Source organism: Patagioenas fasciata, chromosome 36 (assembly GCF_037038585.1).
Source record: "Patagioenas fasciata isolate bPatFas1 chromosome 36, bPatFas1.hap1, whole genome shotgun sequence".
Classification (NCBI taxonomy): domain Eukaryota; kingdom Metazoa; phylum Chordata; class Aves; order Columbiformes; family Columbidae; genus Patagioenas; species Patagioenas fasciata.
The window spans coordinates 3560844-3576424 of record NC_092555.1 but is presented as its reverse complement, the minus strand read 5'-3'; the positions used below and the strand labels follow the sequence as shown (position 1 = coordinate 3576424).

Sequence of the window (15581 nt, the reverse complement as noted above, 5' to 3'; positions counted from 1 at the left end):
TGGGGGCCCCGCAATAAACGCCCGCCCCGCCCCTCCCCCCCGATTGGTGGCGGGTTTGGTGCAAAAAGCGCTAAAACCGGGAGTTTTTTGAACGACGAGACCGTTGGGCGCGCGCGCTGCGCGGGTGGGCGGGGCCGCACCGTAGCCACGCCCCCACCCCACCTCCCCCCCACCCCGGTTTGCGCGCCACTCATCCGGGTCCTGGCGGGCGCCATCTTTGTGGCGGGTGGAGGAGACGCGTCCAAAATGGCGGCTCCCAAGCGGCCGTAGCCGAGCCGGTGGGCGCCCCCTTCTCGGCCTCCGGGAGCCGCGGCGGCGCGGAGCGGAACGAGCGCAGCGGGCGGCGGGGGCGGCGGCGGCGGCGGCGGAGGCGGCGAGAGGTGCGGCGGGGGCCGGGGAGCGGGGCGGCGCTGCCGAAGCCGGGGCCCGCGGCCGCCGCCATCTTGGCGCCGCCTCGGCCGCTTCGCCCTCCCGCCTCCGCCATCTTGGGGCGCCGCATCCGTACGGGGGAAAGGGGGGGGGGGGGGATGCGTTTTGGGGGGGGGGGGCGCGGCGGGGTTTGATTGGGGGGGGGGGCGCGGTGCCTCGGTTGCGGGTTCGGGTGGGCGCTGCCATTGTCGCGCCGCGGGGGGGGAGGGGAGAGGAGGAGGAGCCGCCGAGCGGACGGTGCCATTTTGCACCCCCCCCCCCTTCCCGGGGCAGCGCGCCGCCATCTTGTGCCCCCCGCCCCCCCACGCGCCCCGCGGGCGCTGCCGCCGCTTTGGCGCCTTCGCGGGGGCGGAGGCGCTGCCGGTAACGGGGGGGGGGGGGGGGGGCGGGGAGGGGGTGGGGGCGGGGTGGCCACCCGGCGGCTCCGAAGGGGCGGGCGGCGCCATCTTGGGAGGGGCCGGGGCGGGGGCGCCGTGGCGGCCGCCGCCATCTTGGGAGGGGAGCGGCGCATCCGGGTCCTCCGCGGCGCCACCTTGGGGGGGGGGGGGGGGGCGGCGCCGTTGCCGCGCGGTTCCCGCCACAAAGCGGCTCCGTTAGAGCGGTTCCGGTGGAACCCGGTTCCTTTCACTCCCCCCCGTGCCGGGAGACCCCGTGGGTGGCGCCGCGCGGTGTCCCCGGAGGGCGGGGCGGGAGAGGCGGCGCGGCCAAGATGGCGGCGCCCATGGCGCGCTGAGCGCTCCGTGCGCTCCGTGCGGCCGCCGGTACCGAGCGCCCGGGGGGGTGGGGGACACCGGGTGTCTGGGGGGGAGGGGGGGGGTTTGAACCGCTTCTTTGTGCCCTGCGGGGGGGTGTGGGTGGGGAGGGAGGAGAGGGGGCGTGGTTCGCGAGGCCACGCCCCCTCCCCGGGGCGCCATGGTCGTGCCGTACAGCGCGGGCCCGATCCTGGCGGGGCCGCTCCGCCGTTTGGTTCCGCAGAGGGTGGGGGGGGTGGGGGCAAACAAAGCGGGGGGGGGGTACAAAGTGGCGGGGGGGGCACGCACGCCCCGCAGAAAGCGGAGAGCGCCTCCCCCCCTTTTCCCGCCACCATGGCGGCCCCCGCGTCCCTCCCCGTGGCGCTGCTGGGCGGGCGGCGGAGGGGGCGTGGCTTGCGCTGGCCCCGCCTACCCGCGGCGCGGGCGGGGAGCGGAGCGGCCGCTCGGCCACAGGCGCAAGATGGCGGCTCCCAGGGCGGCGTGAAAGCGGCTCCGTCCGGCCCGGAACCCGCTCGGCGCGCCCGATCCCCCGCGCCGGGAGCCCCGCGCCGGGGCGGCCGAGGAGCCCGAGCCCCCGAGGAGGCGGCGGCGCGGCCGGGGAGCCCGAGGGGGCGCCGGTTGTGAGGTGGGGCCGCCGGGGGGGGGAAGGAGGCGGCCGCCATTTTCCGCACGGGCAGCGACAAGATGGCGGCTCCCAGGGCCGGGGGGGCGGTGATTGCACCCCCGCTAATTACCCCGGCGCACGGTGGGGGGGGTTAATGAGCGGGGTTGATTGGGGGTGCAGCTGTGTGTCCCCCTCCCCGCCCGGGTTAATTGCGGTGTTAATTGGAGCGTTAATTGCGGCGTTAGTTGCGGGGCTGGGGGGTTAATTGGGCGCGGGGGGGCGGCTGTGCGGGGTGGTTGTGGCGGGGTAATTAACGGTGTGGGGGTGATTGGTGATGGATTGGGGAGGGGGAGCTGGGGGTCAGGGGGGTGCAGTGGGGTTAATGGGGTTCACTGGGGTGCAGTGGGTTCTGTGGGGTGCAGTGGGGTTAATGGGGTACAATGGGGTTAATGGGGTACAGTGGGGTTAGTGGGGTGCAGTGGGTTCTGTGGGGTGCAATGGGGTGCAGTGGGGTTAATGGGGTGCAGTGGGGGTGCAGTGGGGTTAATGGGGTGCAGTGGGGTGCAGTGGGGTTAATGGGGTACAATGGGGTGCAGTGGGGTTAATGGGGTACAATGGGGTGCAGTGGGTTCAATGAGGTGCAGTGGGGTTAATGGGGTTCAATGGGGTGCAGTGGGTTTAATGGGGCTCAGTGGGTTCTGTGGGGCTCAGTGGGGTACAATGGGGTGCAGTGAGTTCTGTGGGGTGCAGTCTGTTCAATGGGGTGCAGTGGGGTTAATGGGGTTCAGTGGGGTGCAGTGGGTCCAATGGGGCGCAGTGGGTTCTATGAAGTGCAGTGTGATTCAATGGGGTGCAGTGGGTTCAGTGGGGTTCAATGGGGTGCAGTGTGGTTAATGGGGTTCTATGGGGTGCGGTGGGTTCTATGGGGTGCAATGTGATTCAGTGGGGTGCAATGTGATTCAGTGGGGTGCAGTGAGTTCAGTGGGGTGCAATGGGGTGCAGTGGGTTCTATGGGGTTCAGTGAGGTTAGTGGGGTTCAGTGGGGTTAATGGGGTGCAGTGGGTCCAATGGTGTGCAGTGGATTCAGTGGGGGCTCAGTGGGGTGCGGTGGGTCCAGTGAGGTCCAGTGGGGTGCAATGTGGTTCATTGGGAATTAATGGGGTTCAGTGGGGCACAATGTGGTTCAGTGGGGTACAGCGAGTTTAATGGGGTTCAGTAGGGTACAGTGAGTGCAATGTGGTTCACTGAGGTTCAGTGGGGTGCAGTGGGGTTCAGTGAGTTTAATGGGGTGCAGTGGGCTCAGTGGGTTCAGTGGGGTTCACTGAGGTTCAGTGGGGGTCAGTGAGGATTGATGGGGGTCAGTGGGGTTCACTGGTGTTCAATGGTGTCCATTGGGGGTCAGTGAGGGTCAATGGCATTCGGTGGTGTTCAGTGGGGCTCAATGACATTCAATGGGGGTCAATGGCGGTCAGTGGTGTCCAGTGGGGTTCAGTGGGGGTCAGTGAGGGTCAATGGCATTCGGTGGTGTTCAATGGGGGTCAATGGTGTTCAGTGTGGGTCATTGGGGGTCAATGGTGTCCAGTGGGGTTCAATGGGGGTCAATGAGGGTCAATGGCATTCGGTGGTGTTCAGTGGGGGTCAGTGAGGGTCAATGGCATTCGGTGGTGTTCAATGGGGGTCAGTGGTGTTCAGTGTGGGTCATTGGGGGTCAATGGTATCCAGTGGGGTTCAATGGGGGTCAATGAGGGTCAATGGCATTCGGTGGTGTTCAATGGGGGTCAATTGTGTCCAGTGGGGTTCAATGGGGGTCAATGAGGGTCAATGGCGTTCAGTGGTGTTCAATGGGGGTCAGTGGCGTTCAATGGCGTTCAGTGGGGGTCAACGGCGTTCGATGGGCGTCAGTGGCGGTCAGCGGTGTTCAGTGGTGTTCAATGGGGGTCAACGGCGTTCGATGGGCGTCAATGGCGGTCAGTGGTGTTCAGTGGCGTTCAATGGGGGTCAATGGCGTTCAGTGGGGGTCAATGGCGTTCAATGGGTGTCAATGGCGGTCAACGGTGTTCAGTGGTGTTCAACGGGGGTCAATGGTGTTCGATGGGCGTCAATGGCGGTCAGTGGTGTTCAGTGGCGTTCAATGGGGGTCAATGGTGTTCAGTGGGGGTCAGTGGCGTTCGATGGGTGTCAATGGCGGTCGATGGTGTTCAGTGGTGCTCAGTGGGGGTCAGTGGCGTTCGATGGGTGTCAATGGCGGTCAATGGTGTTTAGTGGTGTTCAATGGGGGTCAATGGCGTTCGATGGGCGTCAATGGCGGTCAACGGTGTTCAGTGGTGTTCAATGAGGGTCAATGGTGTTCGATGGGCATCAATGGCGGTCAACGGTGTTCAGTGGTGTTCAACGGGGGTCAATGGCGTTCCGTGGGCGTCAATGGCGGTCAATGGTGTTCAGTGGTGTTCAATGGGGGTCAGTGGCGTTCGATGGGTGTCAATGGCGGTCAACGGTGTTCAGTGGTGTTCAACGGGGGTCAATGGCGTTCCGTGGGCGTCAATGGCGGTCAATGGTGTTCAGTGGTGTTCAATGGGGGTCAATGGTGTTCGATGGGCGTCAATGGCGGTCAACGGTGTTCAGTGGTGTTCAATGGGGGTCAGTGGCGTTCGATGGGTGTCAATGGCGGTCAGTGGTGTTCAGTGGTGTTCAACGGGGGTCAATGGCGTTCCATGGGCGTCAGTGGCAGTCAACGGTGTTCAGTGGTGTTCAACGGGGGTCAATGGCGTTCGATGGGCGTCAATGGCGGTCAGTGGTGTTCAGTGGTGTTCAATGGGGGTCAATGGTGTTCGATGGGTGTCAGTGGCGGTCGATGGTGTTCAGTGGTGTTCAATGGGGGTCAGTGGGGGTCAATGGCGTTCGATGGGCATCAATGGCGGTCAACGGTGTTCAGTGGGGGTCAATGGGGGTCAACGGTGGTCAACGGTGTTCAGTGGTGTTCAGTGGGGGTCGATGGCGTTCAGTGGGGGTCAATGGCGGTCAATGGTGTTCAGTGGTGTTCAATGGGGGTCAATGGCATTCGATGGGCGTCAATGGCGGTCAACGGTGTTCAGTGGTGTTCAATGAGGGTCAATGGTGTTCGATGGGCGTCAATGGCGGTCAATGGTGTTCAGTGGTGTTCAATGAGGGTCAATGGCGTTCGATGGGCGTCAATGGCGGTCAACGGTGTTCAGTGGTGTTCAATGGGGGTCAATGGTGTTCAGTGGTGTTCAATGGGGGTCAGTGGCGTTCGATGGGTGTCAATGGCGGTCAATGGTGTTCAGTGGTGTTCAATGGGGGTCAGTGGCGTTCGATGGGTGTCAATGGCGGTCAACGGTGTTCAGTGGTGTTCAATGGGGGTCAATGGCATTCGATGGGCGTCAATGGTGGTCAATGGTGTTCAGTGGTGTTCAATGAGGGTCAGTGGCGTTCGATGGGTGTCAATGGCGGTCAACGGTGTTCAGTGGTGTTCAATGGGGGTCAATGGCGTTCAATGGGGGTCAAAGGCGTTCAGTGGGGGTCAATGGCATTCGATGGGTGTCAACGGCGGTCAACGGTGTTCAGTGGTGTTCAATGGGGGTCAATGGCATTCGATGGGCGTCAATGGTGGTCAATGGTGTTCAGTGGTGTTCAATGAGGGTCAATGGCGTTCGATGGGCGTCAATGGCGGTCAACGGTGTTCAGTGGTGTTCAATGGGGGTCAGTGGCGTTCGATGGGTGTCAATGGCGGTCAACGGTGTTCAGTGGTGTTCAATGGGGGTCAGTGGCGTTCGATGGGCGTCAATGGCGGTCAACGGTGTTCAGTGGTGTTCAATGGGGGTCAGTGGCGTTCGATGGGTGTCAATGGCGGTCAACGGTGTTCAGTGGTGTTCAACGGGGGTCAATGGCATTCGATGGGCGTCAATGGCGGTCAACGGTGTTCAGTGGTGTTCAATGGGGGTCAGTGGCGTTCGATGGGTGTCAATGGCGGTCAACGGTGTTCAGTGGTGCCTGGTGTTCAGTGTGGGTCATTGAGGGTCGGTGGTGTTCAATGGGGGTCAATGAGGGTCAATGGCATTCGATGAGGGTCAGTGAGGGTCAATGGTGTTCAATGAGGGTCAATGGGGTTCAGTGGTGGTCAATGGGGTTCAGTGGTGTTCCATGGGGGTCAATGAGGGTCAATGGCATTCAATGAGGGTCAATGGTGTTCAGTGAGGGTCAGTGGGGTTCAATGGTGGTCAATGGGGTTCAGTGGTGATCAATGAGGGTCGATGGGGGTCAGTGGTGGTCAGTGGGGTTCGGTGGTGGTCAGTGGGGTTCAATGGGGTCAATGAGAGTCAATGAGGCTCAATGGGGGTCAGTGAGGGTCAGTGGCATTCAATGGGCTCCAATGGGGGTCAGTGGCGTTCAGTGGGGTCCGATGGTGTTCAATGGGGATCAGTGGTGTCAATGGGGGTCAAGGGGGTTGAATGGGGTCCAGTGTTTTGGGGTGCTCTAAGTGGTGTGTCCCCCCCAGGCAGAGCGGGGCCGCATGGCGGGCGCGGGGGCCTCGTCCCCCCCGGGGTTCAATGGTGGTCAATGGTGTTCAATGGGGATCAATGGTGTTCAATGGGGGGTCAGTGATGTTCAATGGGGGTCAGTGTGTTTTGGGGTGCCCTAACCCGTGTCCCCTCCCCCCAGGCAGAGCGGGGCCGCATGGCGGGCGCGGGGGCCTCGTCCCCCCCGGGGTTCAATGGGGGTCAATGGTGTTCAATGGGGATCAATGGTGTTCAATGGGGATCAATGGTGTTCAATGGGGGGTCAGTGGGGGTCAGTGTGTTTTGGGGTGCCCTAACCCGTGTCCCCTCCCCCCCAGGCAGAGCGGGGCCGCATGGCGGGCGCGGGGGCCTCGTCCCCCCCGGGGTTCAATGGGGGTCAATGGTGTTCAATGGGGATCAATGGTGTTCAATGGGGGGTCAGTGATGTTCAATGGGGGTCAGTGTGTTTTGGGGTGCCCTAACCCGTGTCCCCTCCCCCCCAGGCAGAGCGGGGCCGCATGGCGGGCGCGGGGGCCTCGTCCCCCCTGGGGTTCAATGGTGGTCAATGGTGTTCAATGGGGATCAATGGTGTTCAATGGGGGTCAGTGTGTTTTGGGGTGCCCTAACCCGTGTCCCCTCCCCCCCAGGCAGAGCGGGGCCGCATGGCGGGTGCGGGGGCCTCGTCCCCCCTGGGGTTCAATGGGGGTCAATGGGGGTCAATGGGGATCAATGGTGTTCAATGAGGATCAATGGTGTTCAATGGGGGGTCAGTGATGTTCAATGGGGGTCAGTGTGTTTTGGGGTGCCCTAACCCGTGCCCCTCCCCCCAGGCAGAGCGGGGCCGCATGGCGGGCGCGGGGGCCTCGTCCCCGCCCCGCGCGGCCCCCCCCGCGCTGCAGCCGCGCTGGAAGCGGGTGGTGGGCTGGTCGGGGCCCGTCCCCCGCCCCCGGCACGGCCACCGCGCCGTGGCCATCAAGGAGCTCATCGTGGTGTTCGGCGGCGGCAACGAGGGCATCGTGGACGAGCTGCACGTCTACAACACCGGTGAGAATGGGGGGCCCTATGGGCTGGGGGGGCCCTATGGGCAATGGGGCATCGTGGACGAGCTGCACGTCTACAACACCGGTGAGTGCTGGGGGGCCCTATGGGGTGTGGGGGGCCCTATGGGCAATGGGGCATCGTGGACGAGCTGCACGTCTACAACACCGGTGAGTGCTGGGGGGCCCTATGGGGTGTGGGGGGCCCTATGGGGTGTGGGGGGCCCTATGGGGTGGGGGGGCCCTATGGGCAATGGGGCATCGTGGACGAGCTGCACGTCTACAACACCGGTGAGAATGGGGGGCCCTATGGGGTGTGGGGGGCCCTATGGGGTGTGGGGGGCCCTATGGGCAATGGGGCATCGTGGACGAGCTGCACGTCTACAACACCGGTGAGAATGGGGGGCTATGGGGTGGGGGGGCCCTATGGGGTGGGGGGGGCCCTATGGGCAATGGGGCATCGTGGACGAGCTGCACGTCTACAACACCGGTGAGAATGGGGGGCTATGGGGTGGGGGGGGCCCTATGGGGTGGGGGGCCCTATGGGCAATGGGGCATCGTGGATGAGCTGCACGTCTACAACACCGGTGAGAATGGGGGGGCCCTATGGGGTTCTGGGGTGTCCCTGACCCCCATGTCCCCCCAGCCACCAACCAGGGGGTCTATGGGTTAGGGGGGTCCCCATGGGGGTTTGGGGTGCCCCTGACCCCCGTGTCCCCCCAGCCACCAACCAGGGGGTCTATGGCCTATGAGGTCCCTATGGGGGGCTGGGGTGCCCTTGAACCCCCCAGCCACCAACCAGGGGGTCTATGGCTTAGGGGGGTCCCTATGGGGTGCTGGGGGGTCACTGACCCCCGTGTCCCCCCAGCCACCAACCAGTGGGGTCTATGGGCCATGGGGGGTCCCTCTGGGGCGCCCCTGACCCCCGTGTCCCCCCAGCCACCAACCAGTGGGGTCTATGGGCCATGGGGGGTCCCTCTGGGGCGCCCCTGACCCCCGTGTCCCCCCAGCCACCAACCAGTGGGGTCTATGGGCCATGGGGGGTCCCTCTGGGGGTCTGGGGCTCTGGGGTGTCCTGTGGGGCTCTTGGGTGCCCCTGACCCCCGTGTCCCCCCAGCCACCAACCAGTGGGGTCTATGGGCCATGGGGGTCCCTCTGGGGTGCCCCTGACCCCCGTGTCCCCCCAGCCACCAACCAGTGGGGTCTATGGGCCATGGGGGTCCCTCTGGGGTGCCCCTGACCCCCGTGTCCCCCCAGCCACCAACCAGTGGGGTCTATGGGCCATGGGGGTCCCTCTGGGGCGCCCCTGACCCCCGTGTCCCCCCAGCCACCAACCAGTGGGGTCTATGGGCCATGGGGGTCCCTCTGGGGCGCCCCTGACCCCCGTGTCCCCCCAGCCACCAACCAGTGGGGTCTATGGGCCATGGGGGTCCCTCTGGGGCGCCCCTGACCCCCGTGTCCCCCCAGCCACCAACCAGTGGGGTCTATGGGCCATGGGGGTCCCCCTGGGGCGCCCCTGACCCCCGTGTCCCCCCAGCCACCAACCAGTGGGGTCTATGGGCCATGGGGGTCCCCCTGGGGCGCCCCTGACCCCCGTGTCCCCCCAGCCACCAACCAGTGGTTCATCCCGGCCGTGCGGGGGGACATCCCCCCCGGCTGCGCCGCCTACGGGTTCGTGTGCGACGGGACGCGGCTGCTGGTGTTCGGGGGCATGGTGGAGTACGGCAAGTACAGCAACGACCTCTACGAGCTGCAGGTACCCGGCGTCCCCACGGTGCCCCCCAGTGCCCCCCAGTGCCCCCCAGTGCCCCCCAGTGTCCGTCTGTCCCCCCACACCAGCACCAGTTGCTCTGTCACTGGGGTATTGGGGGCTCTCAGCTCTCCCCGGACGCCTGGGTCCCTCCCGGATGCCTGGGTTCCCATCCCAGCGTCCCCCCCTTACATCCCAGTGTCCCCCCCCTTACATCCCAGTGTCTCCCCCATGCCCCCCAGTGCCCCCCAGTGCCCCCCAGTGTCCCCCAGTGTCCGTCTGTCCCCCCCACCAGCACCAGTTGCTCTCTCATTGGGGCATTGGGGGCTCTCAGCTCTCCCCGGACGCCTGGGTCCCTCCCGGATGCCTGGGTTCCCATCCCAGTGTCCCCCCCCTTACATCCCAGCGTCCCCCAGTGTCCATTAGTGCCCCCCAGTGCCCCCCCACTGCCCCCCAGTGCCCCCCAGTGCCCCCAGTGTCCGTCTGTCCGCCCCACCAGCACCAGTTGCTCTGTCACTGGGGTATTGGGGGCTCTCAGCTCTCCCCGGACGCCTGGGTCCCTCCCGGATGCCTGGGTTCCCATCCCAGTGTCCCCCCCTTACATCCCAGCGTCCCCCCCTTACATCCCAGTGTCCCCCCCTTACATCCAAGTGTCTCCCCCATGCCCCCCAGTGCCCCCCAGTGCCCCCCAGTGTCCCCCAGTGTCCGTCTGTCCCCCCCACCAGCACCAGTTGCTCTCTCATTGGGGCATTGGGGGCTCTCAGCTCTCCCCGGACGCCTGGGTCCCTCCCGGATGCCTGGGTTCCCATCCCAGTGTCCCCCCCTTACATCCCAGTGTCCCCCCCTTACATCCCAGTGTCTCCCCCAGTGCCCCCCAGTGCCCCCCAGTGCCCCCCAGTGTCCGTCTGTCCCCCCCCACCAGCACCAGTTGCTCTCTCATTGGGGCATTGGGGGCTCTCAGCTCTCCCCGGACGCCTGGGTCCCTCCCGGACGCCTGGGTCCCCTGTGCGGGTTTCAGGGTTTTCTCGGGTGTTTTAGGCTTTTTTGGGGGGGGTTGGGGTTCAGGGGGGGCTTTGGGGTCCTAGGGGGGCTTTTGGGGCCTGAGGGGGATTTTGGGGTCCCCATGGTGGGTTTTGGGGTCCCCCTGGGGGGTTCTGGGCTCCCTGGGGGGGGTGGGACCCTCGGACGCCTGGGTCCCCTGTGTGGGTTTCAGGGTTTTGTGGGGGTTTCGGGGTTCCCGGGGGGGTTGGGGTCCCATGGTGGCTTTTGGGCTCCTGGGGGGGTTGGGGTCCCCGGACGCCTGGGTCCCCTGCGAGGCTCTGGGTGTTTTCTGCGCTGTTCCGGGGTTCGGGGGGGTCGCTCGGGGGGGGCTGGGTCCCCGCGGGTTTCGGGGTCCCCACGCCCCCCGTTCCAGGCCAGCCGGTGGGAGTGGAAGCGGCTGAAGGCGAAGACCCCGCGGAACGGGCCCCCCCCCTGCCCCCGGCTGGGCCACAGCTTCTCCCTGGTGGGCAACAAGTGCTACCTGTTCGGGGGGCTGGCCAACGACAGCGAGGACCCCAAGAACAACATCCCCAGGTGGGGGGGCACGGGGACATGGGGGGGCACGGGGGACATGGGGGTCACAGGGGACATGGGGGGCACGGGGGACATGGGGGGCACAGGGGACATGGGGGGCTGGCCAACGACAGCGAGGACCCCAAGAACAACATCCCCAGGTGGGGGGGCACGGGGACATGGGGGGCACGGGGGACATGGGGGGCTGGCCAACGACAGCGAGGACCCCAAGAACAACATCCCCAGGTGGGGGGGCACGGGGACATGGGGGGCACAGGGGACATGGGGGGCACAGGGGACATGGGGGGCTGGCCAACGACAGCGAGGACCCCAAGAACAACATCCCCAGGTGGGGGGGCACGGGGACATGGGGGGCACGGGGGACATGGGGGGCACAGGGGACATGGGGGGCACAGGGGACATGGGGGGCTGGCCAACGACAGCGAGGACCCCAAGAACAACATCCCCAGGTGGGGGGGCACGGGGACATGGGGGGGGCACAGGGGACATGGGGGGCACGGGGGACATGGGGGTCACAGGGGACATGGGGGGCACGGGGGACATGGGGGGCATGGGGGACATGGGGGGCTGGCCAACGACAGCGAGGACCCCAAGAACAACATCCCCAGGTGGGGGGGCACGGGGACATGGGGGGGTCACAGGGGACATGGGGGGCTGGCCAACGACAGCGAGGACCCCAAGAACAACATCCCCAGGTGGGGGGGTCACAGGGGACATGGGGGGCACAGGGGACATGGGGGGCACAGGGGACATGGGGGGCACGGGGGACATGGGGGGCACAGGGGACATGGGGGGCACAGGGGACATGGGGGGCACAGGGGACATGGGGGGCTGGCCAACGACAGCGAGGACCCCAAGAACAACATCCCCAGGTGGGGGGGCATGGGGACATGGGGGGCACGGGGGACATGGGGGGCTGGCCAACGACAGCGAGGACCCCAAGAACAACATCCCCAGGTGGGGGACGATACCACTGAGAGTTCTGGGGGGATTCTGGGTCCGTCACTTCCCTGGGTGCTACCACTGAGACCTGGGGGGGTCCCAGGTCTCTCTTACTTACCTGGGCGATACCATTGAGAGTTCTGGGGGGGTCCGACGTCTCTGTCACTTTCCTGGGTGATACCATTGAGACTCTTAGGGGGGTCCCAGGTCCCTCTGTCACTTCCCTGGGCGATACCATTGAGAGTTCTGGGGGGGTCCCAGGTCTTTGTCACTTCCCTGGGTGATACCACTGAGAGTTCTGGGGGAATCCCGGGTCTCTCTTACTCACCTGGGTGATACCATTGAGAGTTCTGGGGGGGGGTCTCAGGTCTCTGTCACTTCCCTGGGCGATACCACTGAGACCTGGGGGGGTCCCAGGTCCCTCTTACTTGCCTGGGCGATACCATTGAGAGTTCTGGGGGGGTCCTGGCTCCCTCTATCACTTCCCTGGGCGATACCACTGAGAGTTCTGGGGGGGTCCCAGGTCCCTCTATCACTTCCCTGGGCGATACCACTGAGACTCTTAGGGGGGTCCCAGGTCCCTCTGTCTCAGTTCCCTGGGCGATACCACTGAGAGTTGTGGGGGGGTCCCAGGTCCCTCTATCACTTCCCTGGGCGATACCATTGAGAGTTCTGGGGGGGTCCCAGGTCCCTCTGTCACTTCCCTGGGCAATACCACTGAGAGTTGTGGGGGGGTCCCAGGTCCTTCTATCACTTCCCTGGGCGATACCATTGAGAGTTCTGGGGGGGTCCCAGGTCCCTCTATCACTTCCCTGGGCGATACCACTGAGACTTTTAGGGGGGTCCCAGGTCCCTCTGTCTCAGTTCCCTGGGCGATACCACTGAGAGTTGTGGGGGGGTCCCAGGTCCCTCTATCACTTCCCTGGGCGATACCACTGAGACCTGGCGGGGGCTCCCAGGGACTCCGCGTTCGCTGGGGACGCTCCGGGTGCATCGGGGGCTCCCGCGCCCCATTTCCCCCGTTTCCCCCCCCCCGTTTCCGCAGGTACCTGAACGACCTGTACGTGCTGGAGCTGCGCGCGGGCTCGGGGGTGGTGTCGTGGGACATCCCCATCACCTACGGGGTGCTGCCCCCCCCCCGCGAGAGCCACACGGCCGTGGTGTACACGGAGCGCGAGTCGCGCCGCTCGCGCCTCGTCATCTACGGCGGGATGAGCGGCTGCCGCCTGGGCGACCTCTGGACGCTGGACATCGGTGCGGGGGGGTCCCGCCCCCGGGGGGGTCCCCTGGGCGCGGGGTGCGCGTTCGGGGGGGTTTCGCTGACATTTGGGGGGTTCTGTCCGGGGGCGCAGAGACGCTGACGTGGAACAAGCCCAGCCTGAGCGGGGTGGCGCCGCTGCCGCGCAGCCTGCACTCGGCAACCACCATCGGCAATAAGTGAGTGCGGGGGCAAAATGGGCGGGGGGGGTCCCCAAAATGGAAGGGGGGGTCCCCAAAATGGGGGGGGGGTCCCCCATGTCGCCCTTTGGTTTGGGGAACCCCTGGGATCCCTCTATGGGGGCTCTGGGGGTCTTTGCACTTGGCCACTACCATTGGGAGTAAGTGAGTCTGGGGGGGGTAAGTGGGGTGGGTGGGTCCCCAAACTTGGGGGGGGGTCCCCAGGGTCCCCCCATGTCGCGCTTTGGTTTGGGGAACCCCTGGGATCCCTCTATGGGGGCTCTGGGGGTCTTTGCACTTGGCCACTACCATTGGGAGTAAGTGAGTCTGGGGGGGGGTAAATGGGATGGGTGGGTCCCCAAACTTGGGGGGTTCCCCAGGGTCCCCCCCGTGTCGCCCTTTGGTTTGGGGGACCCCTGGGATCCCTCTATGGGGCATCTGGGGGTCTTTGTGTTTGGCCACTACCATTGGCAATGAGTCTGGGGGGAGGGTCCCCAGGGTCCCCCCCATGTCGCCCTTTGGTTTGGGGAACCCCTGGGATCCCTCTATGGGGGGTCTGGGGGTCTTTGCACCATTGGGTATAAGGGAACCTGGGGGGCTTTGAATGCGGTGGGGGGGTCCCCAAAAGTGGGGGGAGGTCCCCAACATGGGGGGGTCCCCAGGGTCCCCCCCATGTCACCCTTTGGTTTGGGGGACCCCTGGGATCCCTTTATGGGGGCTCTGGGGGTCTTTGTACTTGGCCACTACCATTGGGAGTGAGTCTGGGGGGGAATGGGGTGGGGGGGGCTCTATGGGCTGTGGGGGCTGTTTTGGGGTCCCTGACCCCCATGTTCGGGGGGCTCTATGGGCTGTGGGGGCTGTTTTGGGGTCCCTGACCCCCATGTTCGGGGGGCTCTATGGGCTGTGGGGGCTGTTTTGGGGTCCCTGACCCCCATGTTCGGGGGGCTCTATGGGCTGTGGGGGCTGTTTTGGGGTCCCTGACCCCCATGTTCGGGGGGCTCTATGGGCTGTGGGGGCTGTTTTGGGGTCCCTGACCCCCATGTTCGGGGGGCTCTATGGGCTGTGGGGGCTGTTTTGGGGTCCCTGACCCCCACGTTCGGGGGGCTCTATGGGCTGTGGGGGCTGTTTTGGGGTCCCTGACCCGCGTTCCCCCCCCAGGATGTACGTGTTCGGGGGGTGGGTCCCGCTGGTCATGGACGACGTGAAGGTGGCGACGCACGAGAAGGAGTGGAAGTGCACGAACACGCTGGCCTGCCTGAACCTGGGTGAGGGACCCCGGAACTGACCCCATGGACCCCCCCAAACCCCCCCATGGACCCCCCCATAGACCCCCCGACACCCCCAGACCCCCCCCTGAGACCCCCAAACCCCACGAGGAGGAGCGGAAGTGCACGAACACCCTGGGCTGCCTGAACCTGGGTGAGGGACCCCGGAACTGACCCCATGGACCCCCCCATGGACCCCCCCATGGACCCCCCGACACCCCCGAACCCCCCCCGACACCCCCAGACCCCCCTGAGACCCCCGAACCCCCCTGAGACCCCCAGACCCCCCCGACACCCCCAGACCCCACGAGAAGGAGCGGAAGTGCACGAACACCCTGGGCTGCCTGAACCTGGGTGAGGGACCCCGGAACTGACCCCATGGACCCCCCCAAACCCCCCCGAGACCCCCAGATCCCCCTGAGATCCCCACAGACCCCTGAGACCCCCGAACTCACCCCCAGAGCCCCAAAGCTCCCCCAACCCCCTCCTGGAGCCCCCAACCCCCCCGAGACCCCACAGACCCCTGGACCCCCACTGATCCCCAAACCCCCCTGAGACCCCCAAACCTCCCCCCAAGACCCCCAAGCATCCCCCTGAGACCCCCAGGTGTCCCCCCGAGACCCCCTGAGCATCCCCCCAGTCCTGACCCCCCCATCCCCCTGAGACCCCTGAGTGTCCCCCTGAGACCCCCAAACCTCCCCCCGAGACCCCGAGCATTCCCCCCAGTCCTGACCCCCGTGTCCCCCTGAGACCCCTGAGACCCCCAAACCTCCCCCCGAGACCCCGAGCATTCCCCCCAGTCCTGACCCCCGTGTCCCCCTGAGACCCCCAAACCTCCCCCCGAGACCCTGAGCATTCCCCCCAGTCCTGACCCCCATGTCCCCCTGAGACCCCCAAGTGTCCCCTTGAGACCCCCGAGCGCCCCCCAAGTCCTGACCCCCCATGCCCCCAGACTCGATGTCGTGGGAGCCGCTGGTGCTGGAGACGCTGGGGGACGCGGTGCCACGAACACCCGAGACCCCCAAACCTCCCCCCAAACCTTCCCCCAAGTGTCCCCCTGAGACCCCCAAACTTCCCCCCAAACCTCTCCCTGAGACCCCCAAACGTCCCCCCAAGACCCCCAAACCTCCCCCTGACCCCCCGTGCCCCCAGACTCGATGTCGTGGGAGCCGCTGGTGCTGGAGACGCTGGGGGACGCAGTGCCGCGAACCCCCCTGAGACCCCCAAACCTCCCCCCAAACGTCCCCCCGAGACCCCCAAACCTCCCCCTGACCCC

At 66.0% G+C, this 15581-nt stretch overlaps 1 protein-coding gene across 1 annotated transcript in view; it reads left to right on the top strand.

Annotated features, from left to right (window-relative positions):
• The first annotated feature begins 1619 nt into the window (after positions 1 to 1619).
• HCFC1 (host cell factor C1) overlaps positions 1620 to 15581 on the top strand; it is a 38184-nt gene continuing 24222 nt past the window's right edge. The window contains 7 exon segments of the mRNA XM_071801203.1: positions 1620 to 1806; positions 7130 to 7343; positions 8944 to 9092; positions 10501 to 10661; positions 12649 to 12857; positions 12956 to 13040; positions 14199 to 14305. Of these exon segments, the coding sequence (XP_071657304.1) occupies positions 7145 to 7343; positions 8944 to 9092; positions 10501 to 10661; positions 12649 to 12857; positions 12956 to 13040; positions 14199 to 14305 (910 nt within the window). The 5' untranslated portion in view covers positions 1620 to 1806; positions 7130 to 7144.